The 24,430-nt window shown below is 47.5% G+C and overlaps 1 protein-coding gene across 2 annotated transcripts in view; it reads right to left on the reverse strand.

Moving 5' to 3' along the window:
* Window positions 1-1,978: 1,978 nt before the first annotated feature.
* The window catches only part of Ubr2 (ubiquitin protein ligase E3 component n-recognin 2), an 82,041-nt gene continuing 59,589 nt past the window's right edge, over window positions 1,979-24,430 (reverse strand). For both annotated transcript variants that reach the window (XM_041655426.1, XM_041655425.1), the window contains exons 33-47: window positions 22,995-23,098; window positions 21,278-21,356; window positions 18,604-18,752; window positions 17,313-17,368; window positions 17,058-17,154; window positions 16,823-16,890; window positions 15,488-15,623; window positions 14,615-14,705; window positions 13,158-13,288; window positions 12,618-12,726; window positions 11,414-11,470; window positions 8,437-8,514; window positions 7,031-7,201; window positions 5,859-5,960; window positions 1,979-4,115 (exon numbers count right to left, since the gene is read on the reverse strand). In XM_041655426.1, coding sequence (XP_041511360.1) covers window positions 3,974-4,115; window positions 5,859-5,960; window positions 7,031-7,201; window positions 8,437-8,514; window positions 11,414-11,470; window positions 12,618-12,726; window positions 13,158-13,288; window positions 14,615-14,705; window positions 15,488-15,623; window positions 16,823-16,890; window positions 17,058-17,154; window positions 17,313-17,368; window positions 18,604-18,752; window positions 21,278-21,356; window positions 22,995-23,098 — 1,570 coding nt within the window. In that variant the 3' untranslated portion in view covers window positions 1,979-3,973. The remainder of the gene's footprint in view (window positions 4,116-5,858; window positions 5,961-7,030; window positions 7,202-8,436; window positions 8,515-11,413; window positions 11,471-12,617; window positions 12,727-13,157; window positions 13,289-14,614; window positions 14,706-15,487; window positions 15,624-16,822; window positions 16,891-17,057; window positions 17,155-17,312; window positions 17,369-18,603; window positions 18,753-21,277; window positions 21,357-22,994; window positions 23,099-24,430) is intronic.

A 24,430-nucleotide genomic window follows, 5' to 3' on the forward strand; every position in this document is an offset into this window, starting at 1 on the left:
CGGGCGGGCACCTGCTAGGCCAGCAGGTCTGCAGCTTAGCTGGAACAATGAGGTCCTCTAACCCACAGTGTGGTGAGTTCTTGCTGTCAGTGGCAGAGATGAACCCGTGGAAGAGACAGTGGGAGAGATGCTTGCCCACTTCTCAGTGGACGTGGATTGGCTGAGGACGGGGACAGCATAATGGAAGGAACGCACAGCCAAACAGGAAATAAAAACCTGCGTCCACACAAACTCTACACAGGAGTGTTTGAAAGCCCGGGCTGCTCCCCAACAATCACCCAGTCCTTTAGATGGTGACCGCATTAACCTTGGCAGAGTGGACTCCACCAGCACCCAGAGACCTGTGTGACTCTCAAATGTCTGTGCCCTGGCTTGTGAGGCCATGTTAGCTGTGCCCCCCTTCCATGGAAGGTCTCCACAGGCTGGACGTGCCCTGGGGAGCCGAGTCCCAGTCTGGCTTCCCCAAGGCCACTCCTGCTTTTAATACTTTTATTTTATAAACTGTATCTCATATATTGCAGGCCTCAGACTCACTGTGTACCTGAGATGACCTTGAACTCCTGATCCCGCTAAGTGCTGGTGTTGTAGGTTACACGCCACAGCAGTTTTTGTCCTGGGATGAAACTCAGGGCTTCGTGTATGCAAGGCAGCTATGTTCTTCGGGTTTAAAATGTATCAGTCCGCAAAACAGCAGGCTGGGGAGGCACCTGATGTGAGGCCAGTCACCTGACATTCTGGAAGGAGTGCAGGACAGAGGAGTGAGCCAGCATTCAGGGCAGGGGGAGGAGAGGAGGGCATGAAGGGACAGTCTGGGGAGACAGGAGCATGCTCATTCTTAGTTGTGGTGGTTCTCAAACACTGTGTACATTTGTCAAAACGTAAACAACAATCCTGTCTTCTAGGAAGGATTACTTGTGTACTGTTTGTAAAGAAGACCTCAGTAAACACCACTCCCTAAGAGTGGGGATAGAGCATCTGGGCAGTGGCGACCCATGCCTTTAATCTCAGCACTTGGAGGCCAGAGCCAGGCAATCCCTGAGTTCAAGGCCAGCCTGTCCCCGTGGAGAGCCTGAGTGGAGAGGCTGACCCCTGACAGTGTCCCCGTGGAGAGGCTGACCCCTGACAGTGTCCCCGTGGAGAGGCTGACCCCTGACAGTGTCCCCGTGGAGAGGCTGACCTCTGACAGTGTCCCCGTGGAGAGGCTGACCTCTGACAGTGTCCCCGTGGAGAGGCTGACCCCTGACAGTGTCCCCGTGGAGAGGCTGACCCCTGACAGTGTCCCCATGGAGAGGCTGACCTCTGACAGTGTCCCTGTGGAGAGGCTGACCCCTGACAGTGTCCCCATGGAGAGGCTGACCTCTGACAGTGTCCTCGTGGAGAGGCTGACCTCTGACAGTGTCCCTGGGGAGAGGCTGACCTCTGACAGTGTCCCCGTGGAGAGCCTGACCCCTGACAGTGTCCCTGTGGAGAGGCTGATGCCTGACAGTGTCCCCGTGGAGAGCCTGAGTGGAGAGGCTGACCTCTGACAGTGTCCCCGTGGAGAGCCTGACCCCTGACAGTGTCCCTGTGGAGAGGCTGACGCCTGACAGTGTCCAGGTAAGAGGATTCTGAGAACACAGAACCCTGCTCTGAATAAGTTCCCTTCTGTACACATCTCAAGCACCAAGCAGGCAAGGCCGAGCAGGAGCGCACACGCTCAAGAGTCCGCACAGACAGACCTGCTTCCTATGGAGTTGAGGTCTGAAATGGCCCTGGAGACTTCTAGCGCTCAGCTAGCCAACAGGAAACCTGATCAGCGGAGATAATGTCCACGCTCCCCGGGAAGGTCAGTGAGGCTTGGGTAGTGCCATAAACGACACTAATAGTTTAAGCCTCTTAAATTTGAGGCTAATATCAATGTTCCACTTTTGCAGCAAGGTGACACGGAGAGCTTTGCTGGGTGTTACGTGTGTGAAACATCAGACAGAAGCAACTGAAGTAATGTCAACACCTAGAGCCTTTATTTGAATATCTTTAAACTGTTTACATATGATACATTCCAAACTTTACAAGTTGTCCACAGATATTAAAATTATAGCCAATTTATTAAACATAAGATTTTCCCTGATATGGAAAGCATGTTATATAAACATTTCTACAACAAAAAACATGCAAAACAAATCAAAAGTCAAGATGTGTTGGTAGGAACAAAAAACCATCTTAACATCGCCACAGAGAGTACAGGCTGCAAATGGGTGGGAAATCACTGCCCAGACCCTGACATCTCAGGAGGGAAAGGCAGAGCTACCCTCTCAGGCCTGACCCCGGAAGTGTCGGGATGACTTAGCTCACGATCTTTTCTCCTTCCTGGGTTGGTATCAGCATTGAACCCACGACCTTACTCATGCTAGGCAAGCGCTCTGACACTAGGCTCATGCCCAGAGAGGTCTCCGTTTTAAACTGAAGAATGGTGAGCAGAAGGGGAAAAGCTAGAGAAGCCGAACTTAAGTCTGAAGAAACTGCACGTGTCAAAGGTCAAAACAAACATCAGGTACAACATCCACGGCCCATTCAGACCATGTCAGGGAACGGCTAGAGGAAGGGAGAGCGTGGAAGAATTTCACTTGGGCTTCCTGCTGTGTAACTTCTTAGCTCTTGAGCTTGGGAAGCAGAAGGGCGAAGTGAAGTCCATTCTTTGGAGGGGAGGCAGCTCCTCACATGATTCTGGAGACTGTGCTAGCAATGTGTCTTTTAGCCTCTGGTCTGGGCTTTGGACCCTCCTGGGATGCTGTGGCATGGATGCAGCTGAGTAGAACAGAACTTGTGGTTGAATTTGAAAGGCTGAGTGATCAGGCTGTTAGAAGGCTTAGAAAAGCCATAACCTCTTCTGTTCATGTGGCCTCAGCCCACATGGAGATCGGAGTTCATCTTTTTGCTGCATCTGCTGTCACTGCGTGTATGCGAGCTCTCTTCACGTCTGCCGTGTGCAGGGTGCCAGAGTTCTAACTGCGGCACCAAGCGGCTATAGTTCTAGAAAGGCACCTCTTAGATAATACCTAAAAAGAAGAGAAGTTTGTGTGCATACTGCCGGAGGAAGGGCCTAAACCCACTGGCAGACAAGCAGCAACACATCTAATCCAGGAGACGTGGAGTGGGGGCGAGGAGCCTCAGAACACTGGCTCTGTGATTTTGTTTGGTTTGAGACGGTCTCAAGTCAAGCTCATAACATAGCTGAAGCTAGCCTTGAATTCCTGGTCTTCCTGCCTCAGCCTCCCAGGCTCGTAGCCTGACACTTAGCTGAGCTCTCCTGTCTGCTAGTGTCCGGTTGAAGCTGCACACACAACTCTGTTTACCTCAGACAGAAGTTAGTATCTGAGACCCTAGGAGGTCCTTTCCATTTCAAAAGCCCTTTAATTGAGTAAGCCAAAAGTCTTGACAAAAATAGATAAAAACCAACCATCTACAGTTGTGAAAAGCCAGCTGCTCTCCCCCTAGGTTCTCCTGTTAGCATCCCCAGCCTTCTAGACCATGCAGAGAAGAGAATCCCAGCTTCAAATTCAACTGCTTTGCTCTTGGAGGTGAGGTCCAGTCCTAGAGGTGAATGGCATTTCAGTGCTGAGGTACCACGGTGGGATGCGTCATCTGATGGGCCCCAGGGGCTCCTTTGGCCTCTGCTCAACAAGTTCAACACCATCAGTGATGTGGAATGGCTCAGGCTACTGGCAAGTGAAGCAGGCAACCTCCAAAGGAGCTTGGCTCTGTCTAGAAAAGGGTTTCAGGCCAAGACACATCTGAGGGACACAGGGATAAAATCTGGCGGAAAATGATTTTCGTCAGTCTCTGGAGCCAGAAACTAGAAAAATAAAACTGGGAAGAAAAGCGTAAATAAAGAACTTATTTCAAAATAGACTCAGCTGAACTTATTTTCTGTTGTCTTCCTGGAAAAGCCAGCTGGTAACAAAACTCCAAGTTCAAGTTTTTGGTAGAGGAGTGATTATAAATGCTGCCAGTCAATGCCGACCAGGGTTTGGTTGGCCTCCTGCGCGTGTCCAATTTCTTCCGTGATACTGTGCTGCTGCCATAGCTTCTGGATCTTTCGAAACCGCTCTTGGCATAAATGTAGTGGATTTCCTCGTCTAGAAGGAGACACATGTCACTCACATGCACTGTTTATCCGTCCTCATGTCCCAACCCTCTGTGCTAGGAAAGGCACGGACTACTTCAGATTCTGCCCTTTCACCCAGTGCGTGAGGACGGCTGTGGATGTGGACACACACACATAAACACAGCACACTCTACAGGGTCGCTGGGAACATGTATACTGAACAGAGACGGTACTCAGTATGTGGTGTCTCACCACTGCCCAGCAATAACAACATTTTAAAGTAGATAATATGAGAAAAAAATTAGCCAGGTGTGGTGGCGCACGCCTTTAATTCCAGCCCTCAGGAGGCAGAGGCAGGTAGATCTTTGAATTTGAGGCCAGTATGGCCTGCAGAGTGAGTTCCAGAATACCCAGGACTACATAGAGAAACCCTGTCTTAAAAAAAAATATTATTATCGTGTGTGCATGATGTGTATGTATATGTGTGCTATGTAGGTCGTGCAGCAGACCTTTACCACACCGAGCCATCACCAGCCCTTCTGTTTATCATTAAACATAAATTTCTTTTCAGCATGTGAGGTATATGACTATGTGCATGTGCACATGTATTCAGGAGCACAGAGTGTGATCTGCCCGTGGAGGCCTGCGGCTCTCGCTGCAATGTCTTCCTGTCTCCTTCCACCCCATCTCTTGGACAAGGTCTTTCCACTGAGCTCACCATTTTGGCTGTCTGCCTGTCTGCCTTCTGCACTAGGGCCATAGAGTGCTGGAGAATCTGAATACAAGTTCCAGGAATTTTTTTTGTTTGTTTGTTTTTTCGAGACAGGGTTTCTCTGTGGTTTTGGAGCCTGTCCTGGAATTAGCTCTTGTAGACCAGGCTGGTCTCGAACTCACAGAGATCCGCCTGCCTCTGCCTCCCAAGTGCTGGGATTAAAGGCATGCGCCACCATCGCCTGGCATAATTTTTTTTTTTAATGTATACAATATTCTGCCTGCATGTATCCCTGTAGGCCAGAAGAGGGTACCAGACCCCATTACAGATGGTTGTGAGCCACCATGTGGTTGCTGGGAATTGAACTCAGGACCTTTGGAAGAGCAGGCAATGCTCTTAACCACTGAGCCATCTCTCCAGCCCTTAAGTTCCAGGATTTTGAGGCAAGCATGTTACCTACTGAGCCATCTCCTCAGGCATTTTAAAATATACTAATGAAGTATGTGGGTGTGTTTGCATCTGTATGCACATGTGCGGGTGTGCTTTCACCTGTTCGCACATGTGTGGGTGTGATTACACCCGCTTGCACATGTGTGGGTGTGCTTACACCCGCTTGCACACGTGTGGGTGTGACTATACTTGCTTGCACATGTGCGCAGAGGCCAGAAGTCACCCGCAGGCATCTTCCTCCTCTGTCACTTGCTAGTTTGATTCTGAGATAGGGTCTATCAGTTTTTGGCTGGCACTCATGGACTGGGTGAGGCTAGTTGGCCAGGTAGTCCTAACAGCCCTCCCGTCTCCACCTCCTCAGCACTGGGATCACGAGCAGGCAGCTCCACGCCTAGCTGTTCACATGGGTTCACTTTGTCAATGGAGCCATCTCCCTAACTGCTCACAGCATTCTCAGGCTGGGAAATGAACATAGAGCAGGCAGCAGGTGCCCTCCGTGGAAACAAGTTCACAGGTAACAAAGCCACCTCCAGCAGAGGCGTGTCAGTATGACTGACTTCAGGACCTCCTGGCTCAGGGTCAGCCTCCTTAAGCCCCAGGCTGGGCGCTTACCTGAGTCCCTGGTCTGTCTCCCCGTAGTCATCAAGGTAGGGAGGAGAATAAAAACATCCTTTGGTTTTGCCAGCTAAAAATAGCACCTGACATTCCCGAACTCTGTGGAGAGAGCATTCATCACTGTATTTATACAAGGAACCGAGGTGTTGATTAGGCTTCTAATAGAACAAGGCTTTACGTAAGAAAATAAAGAACCAAATGAAATACTACTGATCATTTCATCACAATTACAGAAAAATACTCATTTGGAAAAATATGCATGAGCCAGGCAGTATTGGTGCACGCCTTTAATCCCAGCACTCGGGAGGCAGAGACAGGAGGATCTCTATGAGTTTGACACTAGCCTGGTCTACAGAGTAAGTTCCAGGACAGGCTCCAAAGCTACAGAGAAACCCTGTATTGAAAAACAAACAAAAAAAGGGGGGGGGGGATTCTGCACAACATTTCCTAAGTGTTCTTTTGTTTGAGTACAACACCTGACAGCAGCCTGTGGCTGTGCATGGAAACTCTAACAGTACCTAGTGCAACAGAAGGAAAAGTCGATGCTGTTTCTTAAATAAAGGCTTATTAATTTGTGTTTACACGTAAGTGTGTGAGCCCACACAGGGCAGAAGGAGGTATCAAATCCCTGGCACTGGAATTATAGGCAGTTGTGAGCCGCTACATGGATGCTGAGACCCAAACCCAGGTCTTCTGCAAGAGCAGCTAGCACTCTTGTGCCCTGTTGTCCCCAGCCCCTGGAGGGTTTTTTTTTTTTGTTGTTGTTGTTGTTGTTTCTTTGAGACAGGGATTCTCTCTATGGAGCCAGTCCTGGAACTCGTGCTATAGACCAGGCTGGCCTCTGGCCTCGAATTCAGAGATCCTCCTGCCTCTGCCTTCCGAGTGCTGGGATTAAAGGTGTGCACCATCACCGCCCGGCTGGAGGGGTATTCTTAACTGGGTTTGGAGAGGACACCCGGGATAGGGTAGCTTCACATTTATGGTGGCCAAAGGGGAGCAGAGCTGTTAGCTGGGAGCTGGGCTGGACATTTGGGATCCGGCACTAGTGGAAGAACCTGCAGAGTTAGCAGGAGCCATGCAGAAGTGTGAGAACCTCTTACAGTGGCACAGTGGCTTCAGACCCTGCGGCGCTATTTTCTTGTGCCCGCCCTAGGAGCAGCCGTGCTCACCTTAGGAAGATGCCGGCCCCGGAGCCGCAGGAGTAGGTGTGTGCTGTGCAGGCTCCAACGTCCTCCCCTTCCAGCTCAGCTTGGCAGCAGTAGCTCTGAGAGCAGAGGAGAGTTCCACACACGAGGCACAGAGTTGGGGCTCTGCTTTTGTCGCCGCCTGATTTGGGGCACCTCCAAGACAAAGACACAAGAACACATCACTACTCTGAAGGAGTGTGGCTACAAAACCCTGGAACATAATTTTTAATGTGTTAGGACACTGGAAGACGCACAAAACCATGTACCAGCGACACCCAGAGGAGCAGGAGCTGTGGAAGGCAAATGAGAGCACCGTGTGAAAGGTGAGACTGTGCTCCTGCACAGCCGCAAAGCAGTGCGGAGCAGCAAGATGGACGTGGACCGTCTCGGGCACATCTTAGTGTGTAGAGCATGCGGACACATAGCTACTCAAGTGAAGATGTGGGAAGTCACAACTGCTGCTTCCAAACTCAAGACCAGACCGCGTGTTAGCATCTTAGCCACACAGGAAAGGGAGAGCCTGCCTCCATCAGAGCAGCCCATGAGCGAGTCTGTGGGGCATTTTCTTGATTGCTAATTGGTGTGGTAGGGCACACGGCCCATGTGGGCACTGCTCTCTGGCGAGTCGAGACATCCAGTAAGCTGCCTCCTTCCATGGTCTCTGGCTCAGTTCCTGCCTCCAGGTTCCTCCTTTGAGCTCCTGCTCTGACGCCCCTCAGTGACGGGGTGTGAACTGGGAGCCAGACAAACTCTTTCTCCTCTCCACTTTGGTGAGTGTTTTCATCAGAATTTTATCAACGAAGTAAACTGGGGTAGAGGCTCGACATCACACTCAGGTGAGGCCCAGACAGGAGATGCCCAGGGCATCAACTATCCTGGCAATGCTTTATTTCTTCTGAAAAATCTATCTTTTTTTTTAAAAAACAAGATTTATTTATTTAATTTATGTATGAGTGTTCTATCTGCATGTATGCCTTTATACCAAAAGAGGGTGTCAGATCCCACTAGAGATGGTTGTGAGCCACCTGGGTGGCTGGGAATTGAACTCAGGACTTCTGGAAGAGCAGCCAGTGCTCTTAACTGCTGAGCCATCTCTCTAGCCTAAAAGCGTACTCATCATGCTGTCTGCACACCAAGTGTTTAAAAATTTATTAAGAATCACAAAAGCTCTTATTAAAGTGCAATTATTATTCAGAAATCCTTCATTCTTGCCACCTTCCACCTCTCGTTCCATGCCCTACTCTGAAACATGGCAAGAGACATTTACTAACCATGCTATGGAAAGGACTGTTGACTTCTCTTCCCCAGACAAAACAAAGAGCCACACCAAACCCATCTGACTGACTGTGTAAGGAGCTGAGGGGCAAGGCATCAAGAGAAGAACTTACGAGAAATTGGACGCTTGGTTAATGAGGCAGCTGTAGTCCTCTGGAAGGTCGATCAGTTTGTTAGAGCCTCTCGGGTAGCTAAGAAATTAGAAACACGAAGAGCTCAGGAAATTCACGGTCATGTTACAATTATGTGAGGTTAATTCTTGGCTAAGGTAATCAAGGGAGGCTGAACTAAGCAACTGATGGCTGACCACGGTGAAAGCAGAGAAGACAACTAAAGATGCTCTCGCCTACTTACTATCCAGCTGCTGGGAGCCCATTCGCCATCAGCAGGCCCAGAGGCTCGGGGATGAACCCTTCCCTTGTAACCAGGGGCTTGGAGGACTAGGGATTTAAACTGCAGGACTCTCACTTTACGGAAGTAGATCTGAGTAAACTTCAGGCTGTGGCAGACAGAACATTCTGAACCAGAAAGGCCATTAACAGAGAACTAGTTAAACCCCTAAGATTATACTCTGGCTGGAGGCCTTGCAAAGGACACACACTACATTCTCTGCATTAGAAATCCTAATGGGTCTGCCACTCTTCTTTGCAGCAAAGGCCTACCCAGGGAATCCGTCTGTAGTAGAGACATTAGAAAGAGTAGACAGCCTGCCTAAAAATGAGAGTGTTCAGTAACTCTATCCAACACTGGTGAGATGGCTCAGTGGTAGAGGTGCTTGGTGCCAAGCCTGTGGCCCTAAGTCCACGCCCTCGAATCCACAGGGTGGAAGGGGAGCAGTGATGCCTGCAAGCTGTCCTCTGACCTCCACACAGGCTGTGGCACGCGTGCACCCACACTCACACACAAATAAAAATGTAAAAAACAAAACAAAATCGCTGTCCTCTACACTATGCTGTGTGTCTTGTCTGGATTCTGTCAATGCAGCCCCTGGGGCTGGGGCTGGGGCTGGTGGAGTGACCCAGTGATGGCAATGTCCCAGACATGCTCAGCAGGAGTGCTGAGGTCAACAGTGACACCTTATCTGCCCCCTTTCCAGCAAAAGTTTGGTGGCCGCAGGAGGAGGGCCGGTGAGGGCACTCACTCCTGGCGTCTATCCCGGGCCCAGTGTGAGAGTGCATCCACACAATTGGGAACTGATGGTGAAGGCGTGAGCTCACGAGGGGTGAGGGCACTCACTCCTGGCGTCTATCCCGGGCCCAGTGTGAGAGTGCATCCACACAATTGGGAACTGATGGTGAAGGCGTGTGCTCACAGGGCACTCACTCCTGGCGTCTATCCCGGGCCCAGTGTGAGAGTGCATCCACACAATTGGGAACTGATGGTGAAGGCGTGAGCTCACGAGGGGTGAGGGCACTCACTCCTGGCGTCTATCCCGGGCCCAGTGTGAGAGTGCATCCACACAATTGGGAACTGATGGTGAAGGCGTGAGCTCACGAGGGGTGAGGGCACTCACTCCTGGCGTCTATCCCGGGCACGGTGTGAGAGTGCATCCACACAATTGGGAACTGATGGTGAAGGCGTGAGCTCACGAGGGGGAGCTGAAGGCAGGACAAGACTACACCCATCTTCTTTCAGTCACATCGATTCTGGGACTCAAAGGAACTCAGAAGGAGTTGAGCTTCAAGCCAAGTCAGTACTCAGGGTCTCTTTCTCAGTGTGCGGCACCCCAGCCTGTGGTTGCTCAGCACAGGAATGCTGTATGGTTATCTACTTGTCTACTCTGTGGCCCTCCCCATGGGGTGCTTGCTAGTCACACCACCATCAACTCCAGTTTTAAGGGAGCATGCATGCCAGAACGCCCACTTCAGAAAACCACATCTTTAAGGAGTGGCTTCTATATTTTCAAAGTTTGCCAATTACTCTGAGGCGTACTTCAAGTTAAGAGGTACTGTGTCACTGGGAATGGTGGTGCATGCCTTTAGTTCCAGCATTTGGGAGGCAGAGGCAGGTGGATCTCTGTGAGTTAGAGGCCAGCCTGGTCCACAGAGTGAGTTCGAGCAGAGCCAGGGTTTCACACAGAGAAATCCTGTCTTGACAAGCAACAACAACAACAAAGCAGCAGCAACACCACGTCCCATAGGAATGCTGGGGGCTCAGGGCGGAGGTGGGCGATAGGCAACCATTTACAGTGTGAAAACTGGAATCACAGGCTCCAGCTCATCAGACCAGGTGTTCTCACTGAGGCACCCGTGTGATCCAGAGGCTTGCTTCACATAACCAGAGCTCAACCAATGCACAGAGGCAGAGGGAAAAAATGAGAGAAACCTGGTCGTGACTGGACAGTCACCAGGGTTGCTGTGCTGGTGAGGTGACTTCCTCCCAGCTGACATGGAGCAGGGAGAGATTCTGGTGGCTCCACACTCACAGTGTAAGAAGCACCCAGCTGGCCTGCACATTGATGGGGGGCCGCGAGCAGCCTTGAGGAGAGAGGTGAGGTCGTCAGAGGCCCACCTGAGACCCAGGTGCCAACTCCCTGGCTCTCAGCAGCTTTGATCTGGGGCAGGGGAGTCTGGGATTCTGACTCCAGTGACACAGGTCTCCTGAGCAGTCGCCGGTGCTAGAGTGGAACTTTTCAGTCACCCTTGTCCACATCCTTACAGGTGTGAAGTAATTCCCAAACTTACTGGCTGGAACTGTTTCTTTGGTCTGTTGATATCTCAGGAGAGACACCCAGCCCATGGAACCTTATACCATCCCTGATATTTGGATAATTTGAAATTCTCCATGATGAAAGACAAGATAAAAAGAAAAGAAAAACAGCTAACAAACCCAGGATGAAGAGTTACACTTCTAAAAGCAGTTTCCCAAAGCACAATCCCCCAGGCACCGCTTACTCTGTTTCTTTTCCCTTCCAAGAGCACAGTGCGTTTGTGTTCTTGTCTGACTCCCAGCAGACTGACAGGTTGATGCTAGATGCTATCTGTGAAGTCCTGGATCCTGAGGACCATGGCACTCAAGGAACACAGCACTCACCCCATGTTGCTTCTTGTCACCCACCCCACACCAAATACCCGAGCTCCTCTAACTTACCTTATTGCGCCTCTTTCACCGTTCAGATAGCTTTTAACTTCACTGTTCTGGCACCAACTTTAAGGCAAACAGAGGAAGGAACTTATTTTGGGAGACAGGGTTTCACTGTGTAGCCTAGCAGGCCTCTGACTGGTTTGTTATGGACTCTGTTTCCACAGCTGTCCATGTTGCTGTGTTGTTCTGTTTGCTCATATGGGGTCCCCCTATAAAGTGCAGGCTGGCCTCAAACTTCAGACCCTCCTGCCCGCTAGGATTACAGACATATGACATCATACCTGGCTTTCCATACATTAAAAAAACGTGATGAAACCCAGATAAGCCTGACCATTTTAATCGTTATAAACTGACAGTTCTCTGGCATCAAGACATCAGACTGTTATACGGCATCATTACCGTCCATCTCCAGACCCGTCTCATCTGCTCTAACCAAAATCTATCCCATGAAACACTGCCCTGGCCTTGCCCCATTCCTGCAGACACATGCTATTGTCTTGTCTTTGTTTGAGACAGGGTCTCAGGATGTGGCCCCAGGCTGGCCTTGAATTATAGCAAGCCCACAAAGCCTCCCTCACAGGTGCTAGGATTACAGGTGGCTGTCACAACCTTTATACTTCAGCTTAAAGATCTATGAAGTCAGACTGGTGTGAGGGTGCACACCTGCAGTTCTGGCCCTCAGGAGGTCTGAGGCCAGCCAGGACCTTATAGGGAGACCCCGTATCAGCAAACAAAGCAACATGGTAACACAGACAGCTGTGGAAGCAGTCTGTAATAGCCAGTTCCATGAAGGAAGTAACATTTCCTCATGTACTTCCTCTTCCCCTCCAGGCAAACTTTACCTACTAGGTTGGCAGCAATCTTACCCTGCAGCCAAATCCTTAGCTAAGTTCCACCTTCTTTCTCTTAAACATTCATTTATTTTTGAGACAGAGTCTCACTACGTAGCCCTGGCTAGTATGGAACTTGCTATAAAGACCAGGCTGGCCTTACCCTTACACTCACAGAGATCCATCTCTGCCTCCTGAGTGCTGGGGCTAAAGGTGTGCGCCACCCCACTTGGCAAAACACCCTAATTCTCATACTTGAATTATGTACTAAATCCTATCAGGATCAGTAGCTTTCCACTGAAGAACTCTGAAATATGAAAAGATAAGGCTTATTTCATAAACTATTAGAGAATGCAGAAAAATGTCCAAACAAACATTACCTTTCAACCAGACAGTTCATGATGTCACTGTTTTCTTGAAAAAGGTGCATGAGGTTGGTTGGTAGGGAAAGGTAGTTACACAAATGTTCAAAATGGCTTGTTCCCGAAACTGTATATGGGGAAGAAAAGAGACACAAACACCCACAGTTGCTTCCCATGCAGAAGTGAAAAGAGCTATTTCTTCCTTTTTTTTTTTGTTTTTGAGACAGGGTTTCTCTGTGTAGCCCTGGCTGTCCAGGGGCTCCCTCTGTAGACCAGGCTGGACTTGACCTCCTCACCTAGTTTATGAGTAACAGATAAACTGAACCATGCTGTGGGGAACAGGTATTTCTGAGACCTAAAGCGCTGTGTAAATGCTCAATCAACAGCCTGGCTTTTTTTTACTTTCATTGTTGAGACGGGGTCTCTCTAGGTGGCAATGGCTGTCTTGAACTCACATAGCCACCCGCCTCTGCTCAGTGCTGATGTCAGAGGGCATCACCATGCCCAGCCTCGGCATTCTTCTACATGGCTGGAGCAGGTGACCATGAACTTTCCTACCTTGAAGGTCTGGTGGGGTTGGAACTCCATTTAAGTAATGGAAAAACAAGGCGGAGCACTTGAGGAAAGGCGTGATGGCAGCCCGGACGCTCCGCCACAGGTGCCAGCCAGAGGGCGCGTCTTCCAAGGCACTGTGGAGAGTAAAGAAGACAGACAGTAAGGAAAGATTGCAGCAGCAAAGCGCAGTGTGCAAACAAGACCGACACTAGGAACTTAAGAGGAGTGGGTCAAAGTAATATAGCCACATATACTGAAAAATTATAAAATAAAAACCCAAACTGGGTGTGCTGGGTGTGATGGTGCACACCTTCAACCCCAGCACTCGTGAGGCAGATGGATTTCTGTGAGTTCGAGACCAGCCTGGTCTACAAAGCAAACTACAGGACAGCTAGGACTGTTACACAGAGAAACCCTATCTCGAAAAACCACACATATGCAAAATCAAAAACGAACAAAAAGCACAAAGAAAACCCCAGCAGTTGTCCCAGCGCCTCACACCACCACATACTATCCCGACATAGTGCTTCCAGCTAGTTTCTTACACAGCTGCAGCTATCTACAGCATTCTACAAACTGTAATAATTTTAACCCAGCCATCGTATTTTAGAAACACTGATCATAAGTGACATCAAACTATGCCCCTCCACAAACATCTGGCTCACTTTCAGCTCCTTGTTGGCTTAAATAACACCAGAATATGTCTGTAAATGCCTGTAAGTTTTTCTCTGTGTTAGATTACCTCATTAGTGCGGATTCTCAGATGGGATAACTCAAAGAACTTTTCTTTAATGTGTATATACATATGTATGGTATATCCAAATGTGTGTCCCTCAGAGGCCAGAAGGGATGTTGGATGCCTGCTCTGTGTCATTCTTCTTTTATTACTTTGAGGCAGGGTCTTTTCCCGAGCCTGGAGTTGTGCTGGAGGCCAGTGAGCAGGAATCCTCCTGTATCTGCCACCCACAGAGTGTTTTACACAGTGCTGGGATTCAAACCCAGCCCTTGAGTTAATGCAGCAGGCAGTTCCCCTCATTCCCGTAGGCTCGATTCACACTGTAGAGACCCAAGTGAGACTGCTGTTCCACGACACAGCAACACCGTGTGTGCTCTTCTAGTAACCTCACCGTGTTTCTGCTGCTCCTGGATCATCTGACAAACACATCATGCTAATCTGATTCACATTTTGAAATTTCTGATAACTTATGTTTTAGGAGAGCATCTTCAGAGTGCACCTGCCCACTAGCTGGCATCTGACTGAGCAGATGAAGGACTCACCACCAAGTAAGCACGAAGCTCCAGACATTATTATCCTTCTCTCACAGACTCAGGCGTGTCACTCCTAGATCATTAATACAGTAGCACACAGCAACTTCCCCTGGTTAACAAGCCAGTTCCTTTCTCATGCTGACCCACGCTGGCATATGGGAAGTATCACCCATCAAAGACTGTGGTCTCACCTTCCAGTATACTGGTGAAGTGTTTTGTGCAAAGAGAGAACAGCTAACTCTTCTTCCCCGCTGGGATTTTCTTGATCCATGCCGTCCTCTTCTGAAAGACAAAGGCACACTAGTGGTTTCCACTCCTATTGTGAGCTGAAAGGGCAGCTGAGTGTGCCAGCAAGCACTCACACATACCCACACACTCATATATTACAGGAAATAGTCTTATAAACACACAGGATTTTCATCTTCAAGTGTGCACGCAGCACTGATCTCATCTGACCATCGGCCAGCACTATACTGTGGGTAGTGTTAACTAGCACAATGGGTCGCAGCCACCATCCAGTGAGGACTAGCAGCAACACATGGTCTTACATGTTTGAAAACAGGATGCCTGAATGGAAACATAGCTTAAGAACATGCTCACTGGGGTGCTAAGGAAACACGTGAGGGAAAACAAAACTGGTATTCTCAAACAACATTCAGCTGGGCTTAATTTACGCTATTCACAGATTAGTGAACTAAACGGAAAAAAAGCAAAACAGATTTTCATAGGAGGAAGAAATTTAATTTAAAGCTTTTTTTAAAAAAATATTTATTTATTATGTATACAATATTCTGTCTGTTTGTATGCCTGCAGGCCAGAAGAGGGCACCAGACCCCATTACAGATGGTTGTGAGCCACCATGTGGTTGCTGGGAAATGAACTCATGACCTTTGGAAGAGCAGGCAATGCTCTTAACCACTGAGCCATCTCTCCAGCTCAATTTAAAGCTTTTTATAGGAAGACAGACAGAAATAGTAAGCAACCCGACTGTGATTTATTTACTGCTCTCCCGCAAACACATTTGTTTGAAACGGAGAAACTCAAGTTGATGAAGCTGGAGTTACCTGTACATGAGGTAAGTAAGATCTGAACGATGTGTGCCATGGTAACCAGACGGAAGATGTGCAGGTCTCCAGTGCCCAGGCTGCTTCCTGAGAAGTCCTGACACTGCAGAGCCGGGAACGCAAGCACCAGGCCCACCTAGACACCAAACAGAACATCAGCCCAGTCCTCTCCTCATGCCACACACTTCCCAGCTTAGCCCTCCACTTAAACTTAAAAGGGAGGAAGGGCACCATCTGAAAGCCCACGAGGACTGCTCAGTGAGCTGACTGGAGCTGAAAGGCCTGAAGGGCCAGTTACTGTTTTCATTTATCCAGTGGATTCCCCTATGAACAAACTGCTGGTAATGATAAAAAATAGAAAGATAGTATTTTCATTTCTTAACATTTATTGTTTGTGTATGCATCCAAGAGTGTGGAGATCAGAAGACATGACCTCTGTGTTTGAGTTGTGGTGAATACATGCCAAATAAAACATGCAAGGTAGTATTATTCAGTCATTAAGAATGAAGTGACGCTGGGCAGTGGTGAACACCTTTAATCCCAGCACTTGGGAGGCAGAGACATGTAGATCTCAAGTGAGTTCTAAGCCAGCCTGGTCTACAAAGCGAGTTCCAGGGCAGCCAGTACTACACAGAGAAACCCTGTCTTGAAAAACAAAAACAAACAAAAAGTATGGAGTGATGTTGTGTACAAAGAAAGGGATATACTAAATGAGGTATGTGAGACCAGAAAGAAAGATACAGCATGTGTAGCATGTTTTCTTTCATCTGTGGTATCTAGATTAAAAAAATAAATAAAAAGGAGAAGAGGGGTCCAGAAAGTAGGAGGGACGAGGAGGGCGGGAGGTGAGTATGATCAAAATATGTGATATATATATGTGTATATATACATATATACATACATATATATATATATATATATACACACACACACATATATATATATCATAGGGAAAGCTACTGTTTTGCATAAGGAACATACCCTAATTTAAAAAGTACAAAAAGGGAGGGAGGCAGTCTGTCACTGATTATTGTGACTGCAGGGCTAGATCTGTTCAGACTTCCTGAAATGCACAAACCACTAAATGGATTGTGCACAGATGTCAGCATCACTCACACAGCCATTGTTACTTCTTACCTCTTAGTGGGTTAAAAGCAGGCAGCTGTATTACAGATCTCAGGCACAAAGCCAAATAGGAGAGGACGCACACCCAGACACCTGGACCTAGGTTCCTCAAAACCTAATTAGACCGGATGTACCGACATCCACGATGACAGTGCCTCCCAAGGGTGGTGAAGAGCACACAGAGCATGCAGAGCAAACTTAAACACCCACCAGTAAATGAAACATGTCGATGTCTAATATGCACGGGAGGTCTTCATAGCTGTCATTAGGCACCAAGGCTAGAGATGGAAGAAGACACATTAGCACACTGCAGACACCAGCATCAGCACAGAAGAACACGCAGCAAACCCTTCACTGTGATGGAGACATTAGACTCCTACAGATAAAATTCCCAAGGACCAGAAGCTGCTGGAACATAGATGGTCACAGACACTGGAACACTCACATGCGAAGAGTTTACAGAAGTGTCCTTGCACCACGGGAAGTGACGCCACTGTCCAATGTGCTGCTGCAAATCGTGTCAGAGACCTCAGACAGTCGTCCTGAAAGAAAGAAGTCTTTACAGTTACCAGAGGAAAGAGCAGACCCCTTCTAAAAATATACTATGAAACACACAAAAAGCAAGTCCTGCTAGCCCACAAACAAGTTCTCTAGTGTCTGTACAGAAACGGGCCTTACGGAGAGGCCTGAGTGCTCTTACCAGTCTACAAGGCAGAGGTCCAAATAGCGGTTTCTCTTCATCACTCAAAATTCTTTCTGAAGATTAAAAATGGTTAAGAAGGTAAATTGAACGCCATGTATATTTTATTTTCTTAAAAGCTACTTTCTTTGCACATTTTTGAATACATTCTATTATTTCTGAAGAGAATGCAATTTTGTCAGGTTTTAGCATCATCCCCCCTGCCCCCCCTTCATAGTGTTTATATGTGTATCCCTGGCTGTACTAGAACTCGCTCTGTAGATCAGGCTGGCCTTGAATGCAGAGATCACCCTGTCTCTACCTCCTGAGTGCTGGGATTAAAGGTACCACTATGCCCAGCAATATTTTTGCCATCTTTAAGTCATTTTACAAGAATTCACTTTGGATGAAAGGAAAAAAATAACTTGTCCTATAGATCAGGCTGGCTTCGAACTCAGATCCACCTGCCTCTGCCTCCCGAGTGCTGGGATTAAACCGTGTGCCACCATGCCCAGACTTGCTGTTCTTGCAGAGGACTTGGGTTTGGTTCCCAGCACCCACTTGGTAGCTCACAACTATCTGTAATTCTAGTTTCAGGGGATCCGATGCCCAATTTTGGCCTTTTCAGGTACTAGGTTCACATACAGTACACAGACGCACATGTAGGCAAACATTTGTACACATAAAATTAAGAAATAACCCTATCGGGTCCCTCAACTCATAACCACCATCTCATCTGTTTTCCGTTGCTGTACTTATTTATATTGTCAAACAGACCAGCATTTTGCTGGTTTACAACTCTTTCCTGTTTTCTTTTTATTACTTCTTTGTACTTCTTTACACTAAAAATTCATTAAGAATGTCTACGAATGAGTGTCTGCCTGCACGCCTATCTGTGCACCACACTGGTACCTGGTGCTCAAAAGGCCGGCTCTTCTAAGCACTGTTCTTTTTGGTTTGTTTGTTCCTCCCTTCCTTTTCTCATTTTTTTTTTTTTTTTTTTTTTTTTAAAAAGACAGGGTTTCTGGGTGCAGCGCTGGTTGTCCTGGACCTTAAACTCATAGAGACCTACACTGCCTCTGCCTCCTAAGTGCTGAGATTAATGGTGTGCACCACCATTGCCCGGCTGTTTTCGTTTTTTTATGGCAGGGGTCTCACTTTGAAGTCCTGGCTGTCCTGGAACTCTACAAACCAGGGTGGCTTCAAACTCACAGAGACCTGCCTACCTCAGCCTCGGGATTAAGGAGCGTGTCAGCACACCCAGCTTCTAAACACATTTTTAAGCCACAGCTCTGTGATTGGAGTGTCTCACCTATGCTCTGGATGGTGTACGCACAGCTTCCCCAGCACATGATGGGCACGCGGGGGTCCTCTTCATTGGGATGAACCTTCAGCCCCACCTTGTACGTAGCCGTTCCAAATGTTGTGAGCATTTCTTTTATGCTATCAGAATACGGGTTCCTGTGTAAACACATAGGTTTAGTTCAAAAGTTGCACACATGGATAGAATTGCTCTGTCCTGTGCTGCAATCAAACCAATTAACATATCCAGAGAGGGCTGTATGCCATTGTGTTGACTGAGGGATTATGTTCTGGGCATGAGCAGAGGAAAGGCGCAGGATTGAAGGGGCAAGCAGGTCACCTGCTGTCTGCACCATGGAACTGCTGACTGAGCCTCAGGCAAGCTCCCCAACAGCCGCAGACAACTAGAGTCTCCAGAACTGAACCCTGGAGGAACGCTGTTCTCACACTGATGTCAGTGAGTCCCAGACCTTGCTGTGAGACTCAGCAAGCTCTGACTGGCTCAGCAGGGCTGAGCGTCTACGGCTTACTGTTAAATAGCTACCCAAGGCCAAGGCAGATGGAAGCAAAGTCCTAACACTCACTTAAGTTAGCAAGCAGAAACTAAACGTGGACTGGGAGATGGCTTAGTGTGTGAGCGCAGCTTTGGGTTCAATTCGCAGCATGGATGGGTGGGTGGGCAGAGGAAGCCAGGCCAGAACACCTGCTGAGACCATGAGGAGACTAAGAAGGTTCAAGGGAGAAACTCAAGACACCATACAAAGGCTCAGCAGTGAAAGACACAGAAGGAAGGGTTACAAAAACTGCCCAATGACTAAGAAGTCACATAAAAGGAAGGGATATCAGAAGGACATTTTAAACATCTCAGACAAGAAAAGATGTCGAGAGTTCAAACTAGTGGCAAGGAACAGGAGTTCAAAATGTCATTTTTTCTCTACAGATACACAGAATCCCATGTGGTAGTTCCAAAGGGGAGGTGCCACTACGAGTATGTAACCAGTCAGGGCTACCCAGTGAGACCCCGTCTCAAAAACAACAAACAAACAAACAAATCAAACCAAACTCCAAAAAACAGGGCTGAAAAGATGGCTCAGAGGTTAAGAGCACTGACTGTTCTTCCAGAGGTCCTGAGTTCAATTTCTAGCAATCATAAGGTGGCTTACAACTGTCTATAATGAGAACTGGTGCCCTCTTCCGGTCTGCAGGGATACGGGCAGACACTGTCTACTTGATAAACAAAATCTCAAACAACAAAACAAGCAAACACAGCCAAGGACAACTGCGAGGACTGCTGTGCCCCGTCCTCACCACGAAGAAGACTGAGGGCGTGTGTTGGAGCAAGGACTGCTGTGCCTCTGGGACAGAAGGTACCTGACAGGTCTGAGGGCATGGAAAAGCAAATGCCAGGCCTGGGTCAGAATCACAGCACCACCCAGAAACAGCCATACTCTGCAGGGCAGCAAGCTTAGGAAGACAAGGAGCCACAGCTGCAGGAGAGGCCGGTTGCTACAGGCTGAAGGTCCTTCCAACACACAATGCAGAGGCTGACCACTGATTTAACCCCTCCCCACATGATCTTATCTGACAATAAGGTATTACTGAATTCAGAACATGGAATAGGGCTGGAGATACAGCTCAGAGGTAGGGCACATGCCTGGTATTCATAGGGCCCTGAGTTCAGTATCCAGCACCGGGTCATAGAAAGCGCAGAAGGAAGGTTATGGATGGACATCAGTACTGGAAAAGACAAACCCAGGACTCGGGGAAGCACAGAAGCAGAGGCTCTGAGCCTCTCCACATCAGGCCTTCCGGGTCTGTTTGCTGGGTCACTCAGGACACGACAGGCACAGACCCCAAAAGGCCTTACATTGTTGTCACCTCGCCCTTACAACCTGAACTCCCTCCCATCAGGGATGAGGGAGTGGGGCACACAGAGGTTAAGGAACCGCTCAGTCACACAGAATGAGCAGTGGCTCCTGGGTACAACAAAGCAGGAGTCTGGGTGACTAAGAGAAAGGTGGAGATCAGAAAGAGGCCTAAGCCCTGGTGGAGCTGGGTGGCCTGGGTTAAGATGCCGTGATGGAGCCGGGCGGTGGTGGCGCACGCCTTTAATCCCAGCACTTGGGAGGCAGAGGCAGGCGGATCTCTGTGAGTTTGAGACCAGCCTGGCCTACAAGAGCTAGTTCCAGGACAGGCTCCAAAACCACAGAGAAACCTTGTCTTGAAAAACCAAAAAAAAAAAAAAAAAAAAAGATGCCGTGATGATGTCAGGGACACAGCGGCAGTTGATGCTGTGGAGCAGCAGGCGCTGATCAGGGTGAAACCTCGACATCAGAGGCTCTCACCCTTCTTAATGCTGCAGCACTTCAACTCAGTTCCTCACTCTGGAGTGGTCCCAATCGTAAAATTATTTCCTTGCTACTTCATAACTAATTTTGCAACTGTTATGACTCATAATGTAAACATCCAATATACAGGATATCTATACTCGTCCCCTGTGAAAGGGTCATTTGATCCCTCAAGGGGTCACGTGCAGCTTTGCTAGTCGGCTACAATGAACAACACGCAGCACGTGAACTTCAGGATTCAACATTCTACCCTCACGCCCGCCAAGACGAGCTCCACCAACAGCTCGCTTAACTTTTCAAGGGCTAGACTGAAAGGGAAGGGTATCGTATACTCACTTAGGCTGAAAATCAGGCCTGAAGCCTTCCGGGACCTGTATTTCACTCATGTCTTCTACATTCTCCGAAGAAGGAGCATCTGCAGAAATAGGCATTTTATATAGTTATTCAGCAGAACACAATCTTAATGTATTTCTGCCACGTAGGCAAACAAATAAAAACCTGAAAGAAATTCCAATGACTACAAACTGCCAAAGCGTCTGCACAAAGCACGAGAGCAGCCGTGGCTGACCTGCGTTATCTACAGTTGCTCACACTGACGTCACAGAACAAAGCCAAGAGGATGGCGTTCTACATGTGTGAAGACCACCACAGACTCCTGCCCATGACACTTTCCTATAGCACAGAGAGCAGAGCAGGGCCTACGAAACGCTGCTCCCGCCAACAGGAACTAACACTGGTCCTTCGCCACTCAGTCTGTCAACGGCCAAGAGAGAAATGCTATTATAAACATGAGCTGTGTGTTCTCAGAGAAAGGGGAGTCACGTGTACTCTACTGCAACACAGACAAGTAGAACGAATCAGGTTACTTATTTTTATTGTTCTCTTGAGCCTGGGTGAGCCATGTAGCCCAGGATAGCCTTTTATAATCTTCCTGTTTCCCCAGTGCCAAGATCACAGATGTGTTATACCATAACTAGCTTACATTAAATTTTAAGATAGAAGGTTTCATTTGTAAATATATAAAGAGATTTTATTATTTATTTATATACTTTATTTTTGTTTTTTTGAGAGAGGGTCTCAGTATGTCACTCTGCCCAATCTTAAACTCACAGAGACCTGCCAGACTCTGCCTCTCCAGTGCTGGGACTGAAGGCATGCGTTAACTATGCCCAGCCTTATTTAAATTTTTTAAAACATTTATTTTTATTTTATATGTATGAGTGTTTTGCCTACAAGTAAATTTGTGCACCATGTGTGTCTGGTGCCCACTGACATCAGAAGTGTGTGTTAGATTCCCTAGAAATTACAAACAGCCACCATGTAGGTGCTGGTAATTGAACAGATTTTTTTTTTTTTTTTGGTTTTTCATTTTTTTTTTTTTTTCGAGACAGGGTCTCTCTGTGGTTTTGGAGCCTGTCCCGGAACTAGCTCTGTAGACCAGGCTGGTCTCGAACTCACAGAGATCCGCCTGCCTCTGCCTCCCGAGTGCTGGGATTAAAGGCATGTGCCACCACCGCCCGGCAAACATAGATGTTTTAAGCAAGCAACCAGTGCTCTTAACCACCAAACCATCTCTCCAGCTGTTATTACATATATTTTTAAGATTTTATGTTATTTCTGTGTGTGTCTATGAGTGAAGGCAGATGTGTATATAGGTACCAGAGGCTAGCACAGGGTGGTGGAGGCCCTGGAGTTAGAGCCAGCTACAAACCTGTGATGTGGGTGCTAGGAACCGAACTCAGGTCCTTTGCCAGAGCAGCAAGTGCTCTGAATCGCTGAGCCATTTCTCCAGACTCTCGTTTTAAAAACAATTTTGTTTGGAGACACATTTTCCAACCAACTTATACTTTAGAGGAAAAAGAAAACAGGTCACCAGGGCTGGTGAGAGGGTCCAGTGGGTTGGGTCCCTGTAGGCCATGTGGTAGGAGAGAAGCAACTCCCAAAAGTTTCTTCTGACCTCCATATGTACACCACGGTGTGGAGTGTGGGCATGGGTATGCACAAGCATGAAAACACACACACGCACACACACACACACACTTCCAGCACTTACCAGGGGCACTTTCTTCTTTCCTAAGCATCTGCAATGCTTTTATCTGCTGAGATATTGTTCTAATCCACTGTGTCAGATCAGGTTGGTCTGAAAAATTTAACCTCCTAGAAGAGATTACAGAGAGCACTTAATGCTTTATTGATTAGTTTAATTAAGATACAAAAGCTGTCCAGTGGTGATGGCAGGTGAATCTCAAAAAACAAAGCAAATGAAAGAAAGAAAAAGTTTAAAAGCTTTCCTGAATAATATATGCATTTTAGACACATTTCAAATATTTGAGAGTCAAGCTTATGGGGCAGGTGAGATGGATCAGGGGTTAATCAAAAGCAGTGGCTGTTCTTACAGAAGACCTGGATTTGATTCCCAGCACCCATCATTCCAGAGGACTTGAAACTCTCTTCTGGCCTTTGTGGGCACCAAGCTCACCTGGGGTACATAGACACTCATGCATGCATGACACCCATACACACAAAATAAACCCCAAAAGTTAGACCAGGGAAAATCTGTTGTATTAAAAACAAAAAAATCTGGTTCTAGCGAGATGGTTGAGCCAGTAAGGGGCTTGCTGCTAAACTGACAACCCGAGTTCAATTCCTAGAATCCACAGGGTGACAGACTCCCAAAAGTTGTCCTTTGACTTTCACATGATGGACTGGGGATGCCTATACGTGTGAGATTATGGGTTTAATGCGAGCAATGAAAACAAAAATTTCAGGAGAGATACTGGCCAACAGAAATGAAATTATATTTTGATCAGTCATAACACGGAAAGTGTTGCTCATTTTTAGTACTGGAATATGACAGAATGTCTTAAACCACAAACGTTCATCACATGCTTAGTGACAAACTTAGCAAAGCTCTTACTGTTAGATGCTCACAGCCTCCCACCTGATCCTTCAAATGCTTCTAGGTATGACTGTGCCCATGTTAGACACAAGGACTTAGGTCCTGAGGGGGCAGAGCTGACATGTGGACTCAACTGTGTCAGATTCCAGAGACTGTTCTACAATATTCTTCAGTTATGGCTATGCCGTCATTAACAACTATAAGAAAGAAACAAACTTGTCCACCAAAGTCACAGGTAAAACCAACCAATGTAATTTCTCCTCACACGAAGCTGATACTTTCTCAAATACAGGGGTATGTTAGCACAATAATGCTCCTCTGTGATCAGAAAGCATAGATTAACTGAGAACCTGACAACAGCTATGAATATTTTTTTATAAAGACAGTCAGATTCTGAGTCCCCAAACTAAAGAGAAAGACAATCTCTGTTCTAAACCGAATCCAAAAAAAAAAGAAATAGGTAACATACTCATAAAACTTATGTTAAACACCTACATAGTTATTTTTTTAAAATATTTATTTATAACCAAAAGCTACGGAGAAACCCTGTCTCAAAAATCAAAAAAAAAAAAATTTATTTATTTCGTATA

This window comes from Microtus oregoni, unplaced genomic scaffold, assembly GCF_018167655.1.
Source record: "Microtus oregoni isolate MIOR12 unplaced genomic scaffold, Mior012 000007F_ref0000211, whole genome shotgun sequence".
In the NCBI taxonomy this organism is placed as follows: Eukaryota; Metazoa; Chordata; class Mammalia; order Rodentia; family Cricetidae; genus Microtus; species Microtus oregoni.